The sequence below is a fragment of the Passer domesticus genome, chromosome Z (assembly GCF_036417665.1).
Source record: "Passer domesticus isolate bPasDom1 chromosome Z, bPasDom1.hap1, whole genome shotgun sequence".
Classification (NCBI taxonomy): Eukaryota; Metazoa; Chordata; class Aves; order Passeriformes; family Passeridae; genus Passer; species Passer domesticus.
In genome coordinates this window covers 32,235,241-32,256,175 of record NC_087512.1, presented here as the reverse complement: position 1 = coordinate 32,256,175, position 20,935 = coordinate 32,235,241, and the positions used below count along the sequence as shown (strand labels likewise).

The 20,935-nt window shown below is 36.7% G+C and overlaps 1 protein-coding gene across 18 annotated transcripts in view; it reads left to right on the top strand.

Moving 5' to 3' along the window:
* MPDZ (multiple PDZ domain crumbs cell polarity complex component) overlaps positions 1 to 20,935 on the top strand; it is a 93,938-nt gene that overhangs the window by 44,016 nt on the left and 28,987 nt on the right. For 9 of the 18 annotated variants that reach the window (XM_064405341.1, XM_064405338.1, XM_064405333.1 and 6 more), the window contains 10 exons: positions 2,015 to 2,173; positions 4,978 to 5,265; positions 5,959 to 6,082; positions 9,072 to 9,270; positions 12,105 to 12,146; positions 16,348 to 16,452; positions 17,238 to 17,330; positions 17,816 to 17,993; positions 20,083 to 20,193; positions 20,721 to 20,804. In XM_064405341.1, coding sequence (XP_064261411.1) covers positions 2,015 to 2,173; positions 4,978 to 5,265; positions 5,959 to 6,082; positions 9,072 to 9,270; positions 12,105 to 12,146; positions 16,348 to 16,452; positions 17,238 to 17,330; positions 17,816 to 17,993; positions 20,083 to 20,193; positions 20,721 to 20,804 — 1,383 coding nt within the window. The remainder of the gene's footprint in view (positions 1 to 2,014; positions 2,174 to 4,977; positions 5,266 to 5,958; positions 6,083 to 9,071; positions 9,271 to 12,104; positions 12,147 to 16,347; positions 16,453 to 17,237; positions 17,331 to 17,815; positions 17,994 to 20,082; positions 20,194 to 20,720; positions 20,805 to 20,935) is intronic. The other 9 variants (XM_064405347.1, XM_064405343.1, XM_064405349.1 and 6 more) reach the window with 5 other exon arrangements.

Genomic DNA, 20,935 nt, shown 5'->3' with positions numbered 1-20,935 from the left:
AAGTTACCACTAAGGACTCAGTTTAAAAATACACAGGAACTAGAGCACTTTAAACCAGAAAAAAATTCCCTAACCTCTCCTCCCATAAAATAAATTAAAAAAAAAATAATAATAAAAAAAAACCCAAAAAAACAAAAAACAACAAAAAAAAAAAAAAAAAACCAAAAACAACAAAAAAAAAAAAAACCAAAAAAAACCACAAATCCACAAGTCAGAATACATGTGTATATGTATTCTCATGGTTGTTTGTTCTGTTCTGGGTCTGATGTAGAAATTATTAGGCCCTCATTTTCTGGGGACTTGAGCAGGGAAGCAGCTCAAGTGAGAGAACTTATTTGGTTAGAAAAAAAGTTGAAATTGAACAAAAATCTGAAATGGATTCCATCAAGATGAAGATCTCTGCATTACTGCTTGCAACAGGTTTGATGTTTTTTCACATTTGCAGACGACAGGCTGACTTAATAGCTTGCCTTCAAACAAAACTTCATGTTTTTAATTCTTCAGTTTGTTACCTTTAGCAGTTAGGTAACATTATCTTTCTTGATCCATTCATTTAGAAGAGTACGATTTTATATTCTAAATAACCTTTAATTGAAGATGTGTTGAAATTATCAGATTAAAACTATCTAAAAAATCTGACTTCCATCTGTGCTTCCAGTCAAAAAAACTTGTGAAAAAAGCAGTGAAAATACATGACATAATAAAATTGTCTGTCATGTTTGTCAGTTGTCTAATTAAATGCAAAATGGGAAACTAAACGTGCAGTCACCCAGCTGAAGATATGTTTTGAGAGTGCACATATGAGGTACTGTTTATCGTAGACAGATCGGTACTCAGATTTAACAGATATATCCTGAATTTTCACAATACTTTTTTAGGGTGTAGCTTTGGTTAAACGAATATGCATTTTCAAGAAAATGAGCTGAGAGTAAGTTATAGCAAAGAAGCAATTTGGATTGTCAGTTAAATCTGTAGGCTTGAAATAATAAAAAAATAATCCTTTTTACCCTGAAAAGGAATCAATGTGTTGAATTACTGCAGATTGTTGCTACTGCTATAATGGATTCATAATATGATTAACCACAGGGGCTGAAAAATAAGTTAGATCCCATCTCTGTAGATGGGTGCACTCATCTGCTTCATACAAGTTTATGATAAAGGCATGGCTCTTAACCCAGTGATCATTTTGTTAGCCTACAATATGTTCTTGAGCTCTGCCAGGGTAATGGAATAATGATCAAAGTGTATTGTATGAAGCTCTATAAATTAGAGTTTTTAGGGCTTAATTTTATTTTTGTGTTTAAAAAAAATCTGAGTCTTTGAAAAAAATATGTTTCATTTAAAAAAGGGCAAAAATACTACCCATGTCAATGTCTAAAAATCTTCTAAAAACTTTATTTCTTCTGTATGAGTAATAGAAATATACAAATCCCTATAGTCAAAAGCAAAATAACTTAAAATCCATGTAAAAAAATCACGTAATGAATTTTTCATATAAAAGCACTGTAAAGCGCTGTAGTTTCCAGGTTGTTTTTAAAAGAGTTTAAAAATAACTGATCATAAGAAGTTGAGTCAACAATATTGCTGACATGTGGCACCAAGTGAAGTTCAATATTTTTTCCGTGCTAATTTTTGTAAAAAAAAATCAGAAAGAAAAAGGAAAAGAAGCCCTAAAGAAATCAAAATATAGACACCAAGAAGTACAGCAGAATTCTCCCAGCACTTGGAGCTTTTATTAATAGACATGAGCATGCCTCAGCCCTGAAACTTACTCTGGTTCAGACTCTTGCATTACGTCAGATATTCTTTGCAACCATTGAAGAAGTAGTAACATGGATTTACTGGAAGCAGAAGATTTTCCTGCTGTGCTGTGCAAATGTAATTTCAATCTAAAACATGTAATGAAAAAGAAAAAGAAGAAAAGTATCAGTATGTAGCGGCTGGTGTGCATGTGTTTGGGGCTTATGTGGTGTGATGGCAACAGCCTGGCTGATTGAATTGCTTTTGTTGTTAGGTGGACTCTGGTGAGGCAGATCTAGCGGATGAGTCCACCTTTGAATCACAGTATTCTCTAGAGAGAGACGTCTTCCAGGACTCAGTGACAGCTCTGCATGACAGTGCCTGTAGCGGTGGGGTGAGCAACAGCTTCTCTCTTCCATTGACAACTCCCAAGGTAAAATCAAAGATGGTTCTATTGATGGCAAGCTTTGATTTTAAGTGTGAGCAGGCTGCATTATCAGACTGAAATGTTTTGTGTCATGCTGGTTCAAAATGCTCTACTTGCTACCCAGGATAAAATTTTGTTTAGGGTAGTGCTGATGTCTTGCAGATGTCTTTGTTGAAGAGAGAGGCAGATAGAAGGGATATAGCTTGGATTTTTGCTAGATAAAAGCACAATTTAGCCAGAGTATGGTGAGCTGTTTGTAGTATTAAAGGTGTGGTGAGCAGTCTGCTGGAAAAATATAATTGTCATTCAAAGCATAGTAAAGAGTGGTAACATGAAATTACTCTGTTGCTTTGTATTTTGGTATGAAAAGCAAGAGTAAATTTTTGTCCTTATTTTTATTTTATGCTTCATAATTAGTATGTTTCCATGGTTTTGAATGAAATTTTTGTAATGATGCTGTAGTGAAAAGTAAATCAGTGTATGTCAAATCTCTGCTAATGATTTTTATGTAAAGCATTAAATGAATATTTATTTAAGAGTATTAAGATCAATAGCTTTTTTGGTTCTGGGTCACATACCCATAATGACCTGATTGTATTGTCTTTCTTTCCATTGTTTTTCATGTCCTTTTTTAAATCTTTAGATTTTAATATCACTAACCTAGAGCTTTCCAGTTCCATTGTCCTAGCAGTCTTCATTGAAAGCCACTGGGTTTGCAGTCTGTGGTCTTGAATAAAGTAGCTGCTGCTTTTTCTGCCACACCTGAGCTTCAGTAACTCCTGTCAACCTTTCTGGAATATGTTTAGCCCTTATGAGGTGCTGGTTAGAAAGGAAGATTCATCTTCTAATGGTTTCTCCTAATCCACAGAAGAGCACGTCTCTGCTGTGCCAGTGGGACAGCTTGCATTGTTTAACTCTGTAATTGTTACTTAAATGGATTATGCATTTTACATGCTTAGGAGCATTTTGTGAGATAGAGTCTGGATTTACATTATATGTCACATTGAGGACCTAGAAAGTCTTCAGTTATCTTCACCATTGACTTAAAGGTAGCTTTGTTTTACATACTCTTTTAAAATACCATGGTCCTGACTTTTCAGTGTTTATCTCTGTACACTAGTATGAAGTGAGTACTAAGTTCTCATTAAGCAGCCTATTCATGATTCAAAAAACTAACACAGTGGGAAAATCTGTTCATTAATGAAGACTTTTGAAGCAAGTGAAATGCAGTAAAAATTAAAACAGCACTGTTTGATGCTGTGAGGAATGCAAAGATGTTTCAGTTATTTCTGGCTGCAGGGCAGTTGGCAGGTTCTGAGTGTCACTCTGGCATGCATTTAAAATAAGTGTTGAAAAACATACTTAAAGTAATGCAGATGCTGTAGTGATGCCACGTATTACTGTAGTTATGAATTCCTGGAATTGTCTTTGTCCTAAAAAATGGCATCATTGGCTTTTCTTTAAGTGAAACAAAAATAAAAATGAGCATCTGATGCAGCTCTTAATATATGGCTTACAAAATAAATGTTGAGTATGATTTGATGCTTGTTTTCACTGATTTAGAAGTGGATACTAAACAAACTTAAAAGTAGATGTCCCAAAGGTATTTGAAACCTTGTAAAATAATTTAAATATAGTATTGTGTCCTGTTCTCAAAAAGGTAGGAAATTATGTAATTGATTATATCATGCAGATTAGTTGTATTTAGGCTCTGCTCAATTATCTTCTCAGCTATTGCTTAAACCACTTATTTACTGGTAAGCCTTTTTTGATTCTTGTCTGGGGACAGAACAAGCATGTATGCACTTCATGAAAGTAGACAAAAATGAATTCTAGGGCTCTTGAGACAAAATCTTGCAAAATATCCCCAAAATCTCCCCAGCTTTTTTTGAGAAGCAATAGAACAATTAATAGGGACTGGTAGATAACAACTAAGACATATAGAGGTAGTTGATTTTGAGCTCTCTTATTGCATTTCAGAAAAAAATCTCTAATACTGATACAGAGCCTCAAAGTCTAACTTCTGAGTCCTTGATATGTCTTTTTAAAATTGAATTGCCTGCCTGTTTTTAAAATAACTTACTTTAGAAGGTCAGCTAGAGAATATTTGATGTGAATGTTGTGATTACTGAAATCCCTTGAAACATTTCAAAGGCAGGGCCTCAGAATTTTGGAAGTCTAAATGTGTAGGGCATTTAAGTCCCAGTACTGCAGCCACAATTGGTAGATTTGCAATAATTATTAACTAGTAAGCTTCTGTAATTGCATTATTGTATTTCATTGCTGTTACATTTCAAATCCCACATTTTCACCTTTTGCTGAGGTTTGACCAAGTTTTTACTTGTTGCTCTTTCTGAGGAAGAGAAGTCTTAATATGTTTCTGCTTAGTTAAATGGAAGACAACATTCTTATTGTCTGAGCTGGTTGAAATTCCTCTTTGCTTGCTAAGTGTGCTGAAAGTAAAGACATTGGTCTTGCAAAGTTATTTCACCTGAGAAAAACAACTGTATGCTTGAATTTTAAAAACTTATTTAAAAACTTATTTAAAAACTGATTCAAGTTAGAGTTACTAACTTATTTTACTGATTTCTGGTGTTATAAACCAGAAGAAATTGTCTAAGAAATCATGTTCAGTCTATAGTAGAATGAATGCCTGTAAGGAACTGCAGATGAGATTGATCTTGCTGATCTCACAGCATTATGTTTATATTCTATGAGATTAGCTTTTGTTTAAGGTTTTAGCATGAAATGTGGTTTTGAATTATACTACAACTGAATGGTGATTGTTCATTGTCTCCTGTGTTGAACAGTCTGTTGGAGAGGAATGCTCAAATGCTGCAGCTGATTTCCATGTATCTGAGAAGAATCTGTACAACATGAACCTGAATCAGAGACTGAGAGATGAAAAGTCTGTAGTGGACAGTAGCCTGGAAACTGCAAGTGATTTTACTAAAATAGATCTTCTGACTCGGGAGGTTTCAGATATCAACCAAAATGAAAGTGAAAATACAGCAACATGGACTGGATCTCAGACAGCATCAGAAATTGTAATAAATACAAGCCTTTCTACTACCACACAGCTTGATCCCAGTGAAAAAGTAAAGTTTGCCTTTTTGCCTTTTTCTTTTTTTTTTTACAATAACTTAAAAAACATACAGAAAGCCTGTAATTAGACCAAAAAATTCACTTGCCTAACTCCTAGGCAAGACAGGGGAGTTTTCTTAGCCCACAGGGGTGTGAGTGCAAGTAGGAGGTGCATAGCTGGAATCGGGCCTAAGAAGCCAAAGGGGGATGGTGTGAATGTATTGCATCATGGTGTTCTTTTAAGCCTGTGCAGTTCAACTCACAAACTGCTCTGTGATACTGCAGTGTGCAAACATAATTTTCCTTTATGTGACAGTCACTGTGATGTGTGTTTCTTATTTATTCCATTCAGTGATTTATTAAGAAATTATTAAAAGAGCTGCAATTTCTTACAAGATTTATTACCTTAATACTGGTGAATTGCCAGACATCTGTGGTGAATGAATCTGAAGACCTTGAACTCATTCTACTAATTTTGATATCCCTGAATTAAAAGTGTGCTTTGTGATAGATGTGGTATATTGCCTGAATGAAAAGAGACATCATGATGTTAGTTTGATCTTTGATGAACTGACTTTTCTGTCTGTATAAAGAATCTGACTTAATTATGTGCATGGCGTTTGTGTAAGGCAAAAGTAGCTGAGATCAGTATGACCAAACATTTTTATCTTGGTAAATTGAACTGTTGCTATTTTCCCTTATGTTAGGATCAATTGCTTTTAATGGAAAAGAGATGCCCAGTATCATTGGAGGGAAATTCCATACCCCAAAATTCAGTCAAAAACGTGTATGAGAAGACTATCACTATTGCAAAAGGCAATTCAAGCCTAGGTAAGTTAGCAAACATTTTTTGTAAACTCTTCAGAAATATGGCTGTTGGTTTCTCTTGTATGTTCCCTGTTTAATTAGTAAAAAATAAGTATTTTCCATTTAGTGGGAACAGGACATTCATTCTTTGCTGCTCTTTCCCTGTTTGACAGTGATGGCACTGGATCAATTTGCTGCCATTGTGTTCACAATGAAAACAATTCTCAGTCTCACTGAGAATTTGTTTTCCCATAAAGGAGTTTAATCTTTCCTAAGTGTTAACAGAACAATTTTAATGCATCATTTTTCAATGTACTAATGTAGTGGAAACCCAAGAATTAGCCAAGGAGTGCTGTAGAGGAACATTGTGGGCAAAGAGGTGTAGATGAAACTTTCAAATATTTGTAAACACAAAATGATCTTGCTTCGTTAGGATGGTCAAATGGGACTAAACAAGCTGCTTGCTTGCTTACCTCAAGTTTGAATCCAAAGTGCCTCAATGTTTCTAAAAAGTATGTAATTGAGAAATTTAATAGGCAGTATTTTTTGCTTAACAGTATTATGATTTTGTAGTGAAGTTCAAAGGTTTTCCATATCTGCAATCTGCAACTTCCTGAGCATACTGACTAGAAACATATTTTGGAGTGAACACACACAGGAGATGATAATGTTTTTCATTGTCATGTCCTGCTCTCAGGTGTGGCCCTGGGCAGTGTGAGGGGGTTGAGCAAGAACAGAACCCTCCCAGAGCCCATGCCAGGAAGGCTTTGCATTGAAAGGCAATGTGTACCTCCTGTTTGTACTTGTATGTTTATTTGGTTTGATTTAGGTTCCTGGTGCTGTTTCTTCCAGCAAACTGCATAATCTTGAAGAGTCTTTGGAATTGATAGGGCAGGGCTATGTGTGGGTGCTGGCTATTAGCAGTAACTCTACAAATGCTTTAAAATGAGCTGTCCACAGAATTGGATGTTTGTAAACAGTCCCAAGTCAGGACTTCTTTACTGTGCAGAGGTGGGTGTAAGTTTTTTACAGCTGTATTTCAGTGGGCATATTGACCTGGAATAAACTGCTTTCTGATGGCTGGATGCTCAGTCTCTCACGTATCACCTTCTTGAAACAGTCATCCTTCAAAATGGATCTGGTTTAAAATCAGGATCTGAAAAATGAAAAGATGTAGAAAAGGCTGGTATGTGTATAAGGTTTATATTTCATTGGTATGAGGGCCTTGGTTAACTACTACCTGTACTGGCTTCATTGCCAGGCTGTATAAAGTGCAGGTAACAGTGCATTTCAAAGCATCTGGATTTTGTAAAAAAAAGTTTTCTTTGCAATAAACTTTTCATTGAGTGGAGTAGGTTTTCATTTATGGATGAATATTTTAAGTGCAGTGAACATCAAAGAAAATTTCATCCCAAGCTTAATACAGCATGTAAATACAAACTTTGGCAGGGTCCATATTGGCAGACATTTTATGCATGAAAAATAAGACTGGTCTTGATGTGTACAAAATGTGAATATTGCTTTCTTCTAGCTTTTGACTGTAACATTTTTCTTTCAGTCTGAGTGTGCTCTGGCCTGGGAAGCAGCCTCTGTGTAGTGACCAGTTTATGCACATGGCTGCACTGCTTTTACCCTTCACTTTTAAAAAAGTAGCTAAGTCCAGAACTATGAATGATGTTGAAAGCTGCAGCTGCATGGATTAAATAATTGAGGGTTAAGAACTGGCACTTCTTTTTTCCTTTCAAATGGTGTCAGCCAGAGTTTGCAGCAGCTCTTTAATGCCAGCTGCTGCTGGAGCATTTTGGCTGATTTTTTAAAAGATGAGAAGCACCCAAATGCAGAAGGGCTGAAATGCCATTGTCCTGCAAAAAGTTTGGCAACTTTACAGTGGAGTTTTCATTTTTAATCTGAAACTGTAGGTTTCCAAAGTGTAACATCAGGCTTTCGTATCTGTAAGGATGATGTCAACATAGAAAAAGGGGAGGGAGTCTGTTGTATATGTGATGTTTTCCTAAAGTGCTGTTACACTACGTGTCTGTTACTATCTCAACCAAACAGCAATGTTAGGTTCAGAATTTCAAACCTCATTTTGAAAAATAAAAAGTTTTTTACTAAGAAGTATTAAGATAGTAGTGGAATTCCACTGAGTGGACTTTAAGGGTTTCAGCCCTGCCTTTTCCACTGCCTTAGTGAAGAACTAAGTTTATCCTGAAACTGTTACTAGGGTCTGTTTGATGAATACCAGCTGCCCTGAAGATAACAGTGACAACTCATGTGTGTAAGAACAGTCACAATGACACATGAAGGCCATCATAAGTCAGCCCTATAGGTTCCCCATAGGAGATGGAGAGGCCAGGAGGATATCTGTCTTATTTTCTATTACTGGAAAGAAAGTGGAGTTAAAGGGTATAAATATTGAGAAGCAGTATCCTTCTGTGACACAGGTAGGATACTGTTTTAAGTAAAATATTGGGCTGTATCCATTAGCAATATACAGATTTTCACAGAAGTACGAATGCTCTTTTGGGTCTAAGCTATGGCCCACCTAGGAGAGCAGGAAGACAACCAGCATCTCAGTGGGATCTGATTCATAAATAAGTGTGAATTTGTTTTTGGCCTATTAATTACCTGTTTAATCATTTCACCTTTTTTCCAAAGAGAGTTGTTATAAACAAAAGTGAATGTGTATAAACTCAGTGAACCATTAGAAGAGTAGCGTTGTTAAATGGTTTTTAAGCAATTTCATTATCTTTCTTATTTTTTGCTTAAATACTCCACTGTCTTAATTTTTCTTGTATTGAACTGAGTATGTGAACTGACAGCAAGGTAAAGTTACTGCAATTGTGATTTGTAATTGCTGTCTCAAAGGAGGAGAGTAAAAGCAACATTTATAGACTTGGTGATATTGGCAGGTTGGCTGACTGACTTTTCTTTTCGCTGTGCCCCATTTCTTTATTTTGGCACCCAGAGCTGTGGCTCAAAGATATTAACTGTTCATGTGTTTTTACTATAGGGATGACAGTAAGTTCCAATAAAGATGGCTTGGGAATGATAGTTCGCAGTGTCATCCATGGAGGCTCAATAAGTCGTGATGGACGGATTGGTGTGGGGGACTGCATCCTGTCCATTAATGAAGAGTCAACCACTAACTTAACTAATGCACAAGCCCGGGCTATGCTGAGACGACATTCGCTCATTGGACCAGACATAAAGTAGGTAAAACTAGATGATGAATTATGATAGGAAAAAGCTGATAATGTTTGGTTTTTTTTATTTATGCAAGTATTTTAAATGAAAATTTTGTTATTACACATCAGTTTACCTTTAAGTTGCAGCGTCAGGTGGATAATTCACCTTCAGATTACATTTCTATGGATTTCAAAGATGAGATCACTTGTGTGAGAGGCTTCAGATATTCTAAGAAATCACTGTCATAAGTGTCATCATTATTACTGTCCTGCCTCGTTTTATTGAAAGAATAGGACTAGACAGAATTTTGCATTCATAATATGAATCTTGTAAGTAAAGTTACAATTTTCTCAAGATGTTTGTGGTTCTTGAAGGTGGACTGTCCTGGCTGTCGCACAAGTAATTTAATTTACTTTTTTTTCATGGGTTTTGGGTGCCAGACAGTATGAAATATGATGTTAATGCAGAAAATTAATGCTTAAAACATTTCAGTATGTCTGTGACAAACAGTAGAAGCATATTTTTGTAGTCACTTCCAATTTTTTATCAGTACATATGAATAAGCTGTTGTTCTTGTGCAAAACTGTCTGCTCTTGGCTTCTCAAATTCTGAGAAGCCCACTTGAGAAGAAAGTTTCTTTTTTTCAAGTTCACAAAATTTACAAATTTTAACTGCCTTAAAGTACAATTCTTTCTAGTTGCTGTGGTTGTGGAATTAACTTTGCCCACAAGAACTGTCTGGAAATGAGGCAGTTCATGAAGATGTGGGTAGTGCTATAGGCACACTAGTGCTGGTTTACAGCTTCAAAACCTAGTGACTATTTTCTCTGCTTAGCCTGTGGTGACATTGATTGTGTCAGATATGGAAAGGGATTAATGGAGTTCTTGTTGATAGAGGCCTCTACTTATTGGTGAGGGTGGCCTTGAAAGAATCAGTCCAGTCCCAGTGTAACTGAGATTACAGCTGTGTTCAGAATGGACAGCAGGGCATTCCATACTGGCCCAGAAGTATTCTAGCTTGGCAGAGACCTAGTGTTTGGGAACAGATGGGCAAAATACGTTCACAATGGCTACTAGGTTTACTTGCCTGCCCCATGTTATGCATTTAAGATTATGATTTAATGTAAGCCTGTTTAAATACACGGATATGCTCATGTAATGAACTATGTTGTTAATGCTCTCAGGAATATAAGTGAGTCAGTGTTGATAAAGTCTGACATTATTTATTACTGTAGGGTTCCAAACTACGACTCCCAACTGTCATGATTGAAGTCAGCTGTATGTGCACATGCATGTGTGTGTGTATCTGCTTAGAGACACAAATGCTGCAGCACTATTCTTCTATGAGGAGTCTTCTTTTAGTGCTATAGTTCATAATCAAATACAGGTGTGTTCACTATTTGTGCGTATGCTTTTATAGCTGCTCTATTTAATGCCATGTAACTACAAGTTTTGTTTTGTAGTCTTACTCTTTTGCAGTTATGTTGGGAATACTAAAATCTTGCCTTAGGTGTGGGTATTCAGATTTTCCAGAGAAAAATGTGTCCCATTTCTGAAAGATATTGCAGAAAACGGGCAATTTCTATTCATATTCTTACTCAAGATTTTTGTCTTTTGTTTTGCATTTATGTTATTTTTTGCATTCCCATGACAAGTTTTAGAGTGAAGCCAGCTTCTCCGCTTTAGAAACAGAAAGGCTAAATCTGTTGATAGCTTCTAAAGGAATCTTGCAAGAAAAATGACAGTATTTTTCTGACTACATCGTTTTGCTGTAGCACTATTCAGCATAATCAAACTTCTGTTTAATTTTTAACTTGAAGGAGCAGTACAGGATCCCAGAAAAATATTATCAAACAAACATGTGGCTAACACCCCAAATCAGAATTTGGAGATGAGTAGCTTCATGTTAAGATAGTTCTTTATGTTTGCTGAGAACGATACACACCCTTCCCCCGTTCCCCTCCCATATTTGTCAATTCAGAGCTAATGTGGTGCATCACCTTGCAGTATTTTTGGTTTAAGGGCCATCATTTCAAAGATTTAGGTTGAATCTCTTTGGTGTCCTCCTTGGAAAATAAGGGTATGCCAGCGCCCAGACATGACTATCTAGATATCATTCCTCTTTGTCCTTACTGCAAAATTTGCCCCTTAACTTTTAGATTGAGTGTGTTTTGGCTAGCAGGGTTCCCCAAAAAAGTGATCAAGCAGAAGTATTTTGCTTCCAAAGCCATATTTCAAATAGTAGTAAATGGTATTTGCAAAGAAAACACAAACCCATTCTTACCAGCCATGTAAAGGCATTCTTTAATTCTGTTAAAGGATATTTGATTTTGAATAGTTCAAGAAAAAACAGCCTGAGTTTCAGAGTTGCATATTTATTTTTTTCCCCTTTGTGGGTAGAGAACCAGATGTGTGGCCCTACTGAATGCATTCTGTTTCATTTCTCACTCTACCTTGCCAGGAGCTCTTATATTTCTGTAATAAAGGCAGTATTTTGTGCTCAGCAGCAGCTGCTTGTAACATCTGTCAGATAATTATAAAGCTGAATTAGAATTCACCTGACTGAATGGGGAGGTGAATTCTTGATCAAGAAATGAGAGAGATTGCAATTCCATTTTCCATGCCTCTTAATAATCACTGCTGTAGACAGTAATAAAGACCAGATGTTTTCTGGGTTAGATGTAGATGAAGTATGAAGTGGAGGTGGAACAGGACAAAAAAAAGGAAAGGAAGAAAAAAAAAACAACACCAGCTCACACTTCTACATACATAAGTATGCCTCTCACATTCAACATGAGACACTGATATTAATTAACACCATTGTAAAAAGATGCTGCATCATATGCTTCACGTTCTAGATCTTCTCCAGCAACTCCTGATGATCAGGCCCTGTGTTATGTGTGAGTATTGGCAATTCAGAAACTCATTGTGGCTCTGTGTTGCAACTTGTCTGTAAAATCATTCCATGCTTTTATGACATCAATAGTAATGTCAGGGATATATCCAGATATAGGTACATATTCTCTTTCTTCTTATGTATATTTGTGTGTGCATGCACATGTGGCTGCACACATGGATGTGTATATATTTTTAATTAAGAAAGATACAACTGTGTGTGTATAATTGTATTATATATTTATATGTGGCTTTAAACTTGAAGATTGGAGCATGCTTTCTAAGTCTGGAATGAAAATACCTGTATTCTAAAATAAAAGCATTGGTAATATATTTAAATTTCATCTATGACAGCCACCCAAGATGTGCTCAGAGCACATGTGCATGTTGTGTGTATGTGTACAAGGTTCACTTCTAGAATGGGCATGAGTACAATGTACTGATATCTGGATTAATCTCAGTGTCATATTATCTGTGGCACTTACATTTTACTTTCTTCATATATGAAGAGGTTCAAATTGAACCTTAAATGTTAATTACAATAATTTGTCCTAAGCATTTTCCATACTTTGTAATTTATTTGTTGGTGTTTCAAGGTTTTGTGTGGCTGTTCAGTCAAGCATGTGATAAATGTTCCTCTGTACTGCATGCGGTGTTGTGTTTACAAGACACTTTCATAAGTAAAACCATTGGTGTTTCCATTGTCACTGCTTTAGTTGCTAGTGCATATTTCTGGGGGTAGGAGAAGTGGTGATAGCTCTTGAGAAAGAAAACCAGAACACTTTTCTTTCAAGCTGTACAGCTACAAAAGAGAGGAAGATGGTTAAACCATGCATATACTTTCCTTTGAAATTATTGAAGTTTAATTTCTCTTGCAGCGAAGAAATATGACACAGAAGTGAAGCATACATTTATTTATTTTGTTTTCTCTGCCTTGTCTGTTTTCTGGCCCTTGTTTCTCTTACTGTCTTCCCTGTTGCTGTATTAAGACAATTACCAGTCTGTTTTGCAGATGAACTGGTGCCTTGGTGGGGTTTTATTTCTGCTTTACAGCTTAAAGTTCAACAGAGTTGGCCAGAGGAGCCAGAAACACTTCTTGTTCTGTGCCCCTCATCATCCCAGCCACAAGCTGAGCTGCTTAGGATGATGCTGAATGTCTTTAGATCTCACTTTGACCTCCAAGTGAGCTGCAGCAGCAATCCAGCAAGTGATGGATTTGATAACTGTGAGGTGTCTGCCCATGAGCACTAAGCAGGGAAAATATTCTTTCATTTCAATAATAACATGCAGAACAGAGAGAATAGCAGGACAGTCACGTCAGTATTACAGGTAATAAGAGCAGTTAGGGAAACCTTTGCAGTTAACTGGACTTTAGAAATCATGAGCGAGGTACAAAGATGAACAGATGAACTCCACACAGAATATAACTTTTCATGTTTTTGATCCATATAATTTGTTTTTGTTTTGTATGTTTTCTTTTTTTTTGCAAGATGCAAGTGTTCTTGTTTATGCTTGTAAAACAACTGAAGCATTACAGAAACTAGGTAAGAATGAATATATTGATAAGAATAAACAGTTAAAAACATACTGAATATTAGTTTGAGTGCTTTATACTAGGCTATTAGAACTGTAGTTAAATACTAGAATACAATTAATATATTATTTCTATAAGAACTAAAATGTAACAGCTACCAGTGAGATTATCTAAATTTTATTCCATCTGTGGAAATCAATTAGCTAATTCAGTTGTTCAATTTTAGATGGATTTTTAAAAAATGCTAAAACAAACCTCTTTTTCTTTATAATTCCAGTGCTGTACACTGAAAGGAAAGCTAAGGCAGGTTTTTGGAGACATTTCTAAGTAGCATTTAAAATTCTTTGAGAGCATCCTTTGCATCATACCTTTTTAATGATTCAGCACAATGTCAGTTATTTAATCATATAACAAACACAACAGGGTATCCCAGAAGTTGGAGTGCATATGGTTTGCCTCCCCCTTGAGATCAGCTGATCTCAAGTGCTCATGCATAAGGTAAGGACTACTGCTGTCATTGGACCTTGGCACTATGCATAATTATTTGCCTTGTACTCCTTGCAGAAAAAGGCTAGATAAGAGCTGATATATATTGGACACTGTACTATCAGAGGTCACACTCTGCTGAATGTATTCAGGCTGAATCTGAGATAACCTGTTTCCTTTGTAGGAACTTGTAGGACTATGCCTTTCTCCTTTCCATACTTACAGCTTCCAGCTTCAGTTTACGTAAAGGAGATTGTCCAGGCCTTCTAGCCAGAAGTTCTGGTTTCTTTACGGTATCATTCTGTCAAGGGAAAACTACATTATTTCCTACTTATTTTTATAAGTGATGAATATAACTGAATGAATGTTACATTTTCTTACTTTGAAATGTAATTTATGGGTCTTTAAGTTTTTGTACAGTCAAGGTATTGTTGTGGGCCTGTTTGGTGAAGCTGCTGCATCAGCATTTGACCCATGAGAGTTCTGTGAGCATAATACTAGTACTTCACTGTAGCTCAACACACTTGGAGTTGGAGATGGCTGAGAAATAGTAGTCATTATTCTCCAAAATTCTTTTCTCTCTTACTTTTTCCTCTTTTGCTGCTGGCTCTTCACACAATAGCTGCTGCATGTCTTTAGCATTTTGCAGTATGCCCTCAGGAAAGGCAGATAAGGGTTAGTGACAGAGTGCTGAGAGGGTGTTTCCAAGTGTATGTTAACTTATCAGCACTCCAAAAGGAAAACATGTTGTGTCAAGTGGAGTAACATTTACGTGTTTGAAGGTAATGCAGAACAGGAAGATTTATATGAATTTAGATAATATGGTTTTAGAAATTTCCATTAAAAGAACGGAAATTCCTTTTGTTCAGCACCCTAGACAACCTTTTTCACTTTTCTAGATATGGTACGTGTGAGAGGAGGTAGGGGACATGCTTGGACGCATACACAGATGGACAAATTAAGGTGGCCCTTATAATAACTTTTGGTAGAGTGTTTTAGATTGACAGCATTAATCATATAGAACTTTATTTGCATTTGTTCTGATGCTTGATGTATTCAGCAGAAAACTACTGAGAAGGGGGAATCAGTGGCAGTCAGGGCATGACAAAGAGGACATCAGTCAGGGATGATGGACAGGAAACGGCTCCATGTGAAAGCCTCAGACTTGAAAGGGTCTCTTCCCAGCAGCTCACATATCCTTGTGAAGTGGCCAAGGCCTTTTATTTTTGATCTAGCCCTGTCTCTTCCATGGGGAAATATGTTATTTTCTTCTTTGAACAATATGATGTATGGCAAGACAAGACTTTTTTCTGCCCTTTTTCTATCAGCCTTACTTCTTGGTATACTTGAGTCTGATAGCTAAGCTGTAGATATTTAGGAACATAAAGCATCATTCAAGGAAGGTTGTCTAAGTAGCCCTGCTTATATGTTGGAGCATATTGTAGCATCCTTTTGCCTCTCAGATGGAAGCTTTTCTAGAAATATTCTTTAGGGCTTAATCTTTTTTCGCCTCTTTGTTTCATTCTCCCCAGTCTATTGGACTGTTTCTGGCATTCAAACATCAGTTGGAGTCTGCACATCATTTTTTCTAATGGAACATGACTGTCTGACTGTCGTAAAGTGGTTGGAAATGCACGAAGGCCTGGAGGAAGAAGTTGAGCAGGGGATTGGTCCCTGTGGCATAGGTGGTGTGCTGTAACACATTTTTATGTCCAAACCCTGAAGTATTCTTCTCTAAAAGCACAGATATCTAAAATAAATACAAAATCACCCATAAAAGCACAAAACTTCTTACAGGCTGACTTTCAGAAACATTTTCAGCAGTCATTAAGGGTGGTAATGGTGCCTCAAACCTCACAGATCTTCAGTGTTTGTTTTTGCATGAGGAATCTATGTTTTGAATGAAACTGGATTGTCTCTTGTTACATTCCTGTCACTGTTGAAGCACCATTTACTTTAATTATAAAAAAATATGTGCTGTTCAGCTACCTAATTTGACTGTAGATGTGTACTTGTTGCAAAGTCGCAAAGAATTTGTGCAAGTGCTTAATCCCAGCATACCAGCACTGTTGCTTTGAGGTCAACAAAGTAGTCTTGAGTGGTTTCCTCATATCCATACCTCACACCCACTAAATGGAGGACTGGCATTCCCTATGCTAGTTTAATCATGTCCCATTTTATTGCAGTATTACATATGTGCCAGCAGAAAATTTAGACGAGTACAGGGCCAGTCTGGGACAACAAACAGAGGGAACAGTGCCACTTGAACTTTTTCCTTCACATATTGTCAGGTGAGTCAACAGGCTTACAACTTTCTCCCAAATAGCTCTCAAAGGTAACTCTTTCCATAGACCTTGTACATTTTGGGAACATAAGTTTTATTTTAGAAGAGATGAAAGATGGATGATTTTCTTCAGACTGGCAGCCACAACAGTAAAAAGCTGTTAGAAGTACAGTTTTTGCTTTGACTAGCAAATTTTTAATCATTTTTGCAAGTCTGTTAGACCTATCCAACAATGAGATTGAATTCTTTCTCATCCTAAATTTTTCTTTAATACCGTGCAGTTGGATTTGTGGATTGCCACAAATACTGAAGTGCTTCCAACATAAGATTTTGGTATTGGTGGTCTTCCAGAACATAACTGTAAAGAATAAATTGTGTCATTCTTTTCCTTCAGTTTCAAAAATTCAATGCAGTCCAAAATTTCAAAGTGATTAATAATTGGATTTTTGCAATTAATCTCCAAAAGCAGTAAGTTTAGTTGAGTGCTGCTGTTGTAATTTCTTCCGTTTTGAAAACAATAAATTACCTTTAGTTTTGATTTGGTTGTAATTCCAAATTGCATTTTGTTGTTCTGTGTTGTGGATAGAAGCTTCATTGCAGATAAGAAGTGGACAGGGAATCCCTGAACAGCATATGCATTCTAAACGACATCAGAAAAAGAAGTTCCTTACCTGAATCCTGTGTACAAATTCTGAAACTGTTAGGGTGACTCAATATATGAAATTTTTCAGAAAAATCTAGTGATTATGTGGATTCTTTAGAAATTAATTGCATGTTTATGTTTGTCATCAGGGAACTTCCAGAGCTTCCAGAACGTGAAGAGGGGGAGGGAGAAGAAAGTGAACTTCAACATGCAGGTTTCAGTAACTGGAACCAGCCCAGAAAGTAAGTGCAGATTTAGTTGCACATTATAAAATGTCATCTGAAATTCAAAAATTCTGAAACCTATTTTGAGAAGATTAAGAAACACCAGAATTGCTGCTCTTACATATGTTATGCATTGCTGGAGTGATTAATGGTTGACTTTTACTACATTGGGCCACATCTCTGCAGTCTAGCAGTGTCTTAATTGTTATATTAATTCATCTCATTCCAAGCTGACTTGCAGGGATCAAGTCACAAACAATGAAGAGAAAGATTCAAAGTTTCTATTAGAACTCAAAACAAGCTGATCAATACTAGACTCAATTTCAGAATTTCTGATCAATCCAGTAGATAACTTCCACTGAAAGACAAAACTTTGCAACGAGGAGTTATTTCAGAATTTTTCAATTTTGAAATTTGTGCAAATCCAGGTGTCTTCAGTGTACATCTTTGTCATAATCACAACAGATTTTAATTTAGTTTGGTCCTTTTTTTAATCACAAAAGGGTCGAACTCTGGAGAGAGCCTAGCAAGTCATTGGGCATCAGCATTGTTGGAGGACGAGGGATGGGAAGCCGCCTGAGCAATGGAGAAGTGATGAGAGGGATTTTTATCAAACACATCCTGGAAGACAGCCCAGCTGGCAAAAATGGAACACTGAAAACTGGAGATCGGATTGTAGAGGTACCATCTGAATGCTTTTTGCTGCAATTCCCCCAGCATCTCAGGAGTCACTGAGATGGATATGTGATGGGCTGACAGCTGTGCAATTGCCACAGCAGATACCACTTGAGCCACACAGACTGTAGTACCATCTGCTGCTGTTTGTGTGCAGACAGCTGCCTGTTAAGTTGCATATTCAACCTGAAACATATGACTGACTGTGTGAGCAGGGTTCTACAAAGCCAGCAGTTTGACTTACCTATTTGAAAACCAGAATGTGTAGGAAAAAGCTTAATGTTGGTGAAATGAAAAGAGTTTTCACCTTTTGCACCTTTTCACTGGGTAGCAATAGAAACAGCCAGTGCAAACCATGCAAATGGATGCCAAGATTATTTCCATAATTTGATAATTTGAATCAATTTCTTAATTGATTCAAATAGTTCTTATGCATCTTGTGCAGGAGTTAAGGGAGGCACATTTTTTTTTCTCCTGACATAAAGAAATCTGTGTTTGATACTTGAGACATGAACTTTTTTGCCCATGTCTCAGTATAATGTAGCCAGTGGTATTGCAGGGTAGGATTTATCTTCATTTCTCTTGTACTTAGCTAGTCCTGTGCTCATGCAGCCACTTCTGTTTTGTCACTTAAAAATAGTGCAGAATAAACATGCTGAAGGGAATAGATCTTTCCTAATGTGACTATCAGTGTCAGACATTGCCCTGTCTCCAATGTCAGGCTAATAGAAACTATCTCCATTCAACCCTGCTGGATGACCTTAGCTGACTGTCCTTCAGTAAGAAGCCCAACAAGCAGAGTATTGGAGTGGTGGTTCTAGCTCAGACCGTGCTTGACTTACATGGTGTTACTGAAACTGCAGTTTGCTGTTTACTACAATATCGATCTTTAGGATCTTGAAATAGTACCTTAGTATAGGTAGCACTTTCTATAACAGGATGGAACAGTTTGCAGTGTATAAGAAGTTGGGAGTTGTAATTTTGCTTGAAGGCCACAAAGTTAAAAGCATTCATTTCACCTGAATAACTGGATTTTTGTGAGTGCCTTTGTCTCTGACAGTGATGATTGCAGAAACTGGAATGGGTGAGTGAAAATAAAATATTGTGTTAATGTGACTGTTTCAGAATGGATGGTTTCAGTTTCTCAAGTTGTGGCATATGTAAACTTCCATCTCTGTAGTGCATGCAGTTTTTCAGACATGAGAAGTTAGACAGTACTGTTGTTCTAGTTCCGTTCCTCATAGGTTTAGAATTTCTCTCAGATTGTTTTTGTGCTCTCTTATTTGCAATGGATGATTAAGTTTAAGGTAGACTTAGACAATTAAAAAGTTGTAGGGGTAATCCTCATCATATGAGTTTGTGTGCTAGAATTGCCACTAACAAATAACCTTTCTGTGTCAGCTTCTAGCTTTTATTGTGGTCATTGTGACAATACTTTATTGATGCTAACCTCACCTTAACATTGTTCTTACCTGGATAACAGGACAAATTGTTTTACACACCCATACATATACAGACATGAAAAAAAAACCACAACCAGGCACAAATTTGTCCTTAGCCATCCTGTGTACATGCATTCTTCCAGAAGATAGAAAGCTTTTCAGCTCTGACCTAAAAATTTAACTTCTGAAGAAAATGTCTAGTAGCTAAAATTAATCTTATCTTGCTCTAGGGGAAAAAAATAGAAGATAAAACAGAAGAAAAAAGTACACTGTAATGGCTTAATACCCCATACTGAAAAACTCTCCAACACCTAATAAGTGTCAGTTTTAAAAGCTCATAAAAGTCCTAGGTAATAGTTTTTTCTTAAGGTGGGATTTGCAGGAAGCAATATTTGGTAAAGATTCCGACTCTCCAGATTATCATATCTCTTCTGTTACGTTGCTTGAGGGAAAGCTTATGGAGTCCAAACTAAAAATGTTGGAAAACATACCAAACCTGTGTTTGAGGGACCTCAGGCCAAGTCTGTAAAAAGGTCCACTAAAAACAGAGGGTTGGGCTTAGGTTTTAGTCGAAGTTTCCTAACCAAAACTCAGAACTGACTCATGACTCTTGTAGCTTCTTGCAATGTTAAGATGAGGCCTTCCAATTACAGGTGGATGGAATTGACCTCAGAGATGCCAGCCACGAACAAGCTGTGGAAGCGATACGGAAGGCAGGCAATCCTGTAGTCTTTATGGTACAGAGCATTATAAGCAGACCAAGGGTAAGCATAAAGAATGTGAAAAGAGATGTAATACGTAGTAATAGATGAAACAAATGTTCAAGATGGTGGTATTTGGGAATGGGATATTTAATCCTGAAAGTGCCATCTCAGCTATTTTGGGAACAAAGATTTGATTTAAGTATTATTTCCATTTAGAATGAAATCGATTTGGATTTGGAAATGCCCTCCAGCACACCGTCCTCAAACTATTTTGAAAAGCCTCAAGAAAGATAATTTGTTGGGGGGCAGAGTAGGAGTCTAACTAAAACCATCTGTTAGAGATTGACAGCGTGTCTGAGGAGCGCATGCAGAAATACAGCACCTGTTAAAAAATTCTGTGGACATTAATGAAAGGACCTAGAAGTACACGGAAGTTTTCCGTCACTAAGCTGCATGGACGTTTCAGACAAAAGCTACAGTGCTTTAATATAACTTGCTTGCATCACTATAAACTAAACTTCCTCTTTGTAGAGTCTGTGTAAGCTGCATGTTTATTTACTAGTTGTCTCATAACTCTTGTTCCCCAGCCAGAGTCTCTTTATAGCCCTTCTTCAGCTTCTGCTCCCTGTGGGCAGAAAACTACTAACCCATTTTATCGTCAGTCATCTAAGGTAAAGTTGCATGAAAAATCTCTGTTGAATGTTGATTATTGACACTCAAACTACTAAAATAATGCTTTTGTATTTGCTGTGATGTGAACAGATTTGCTGCTACTGAATGTTTAGGCCCATTTGTGATGGAA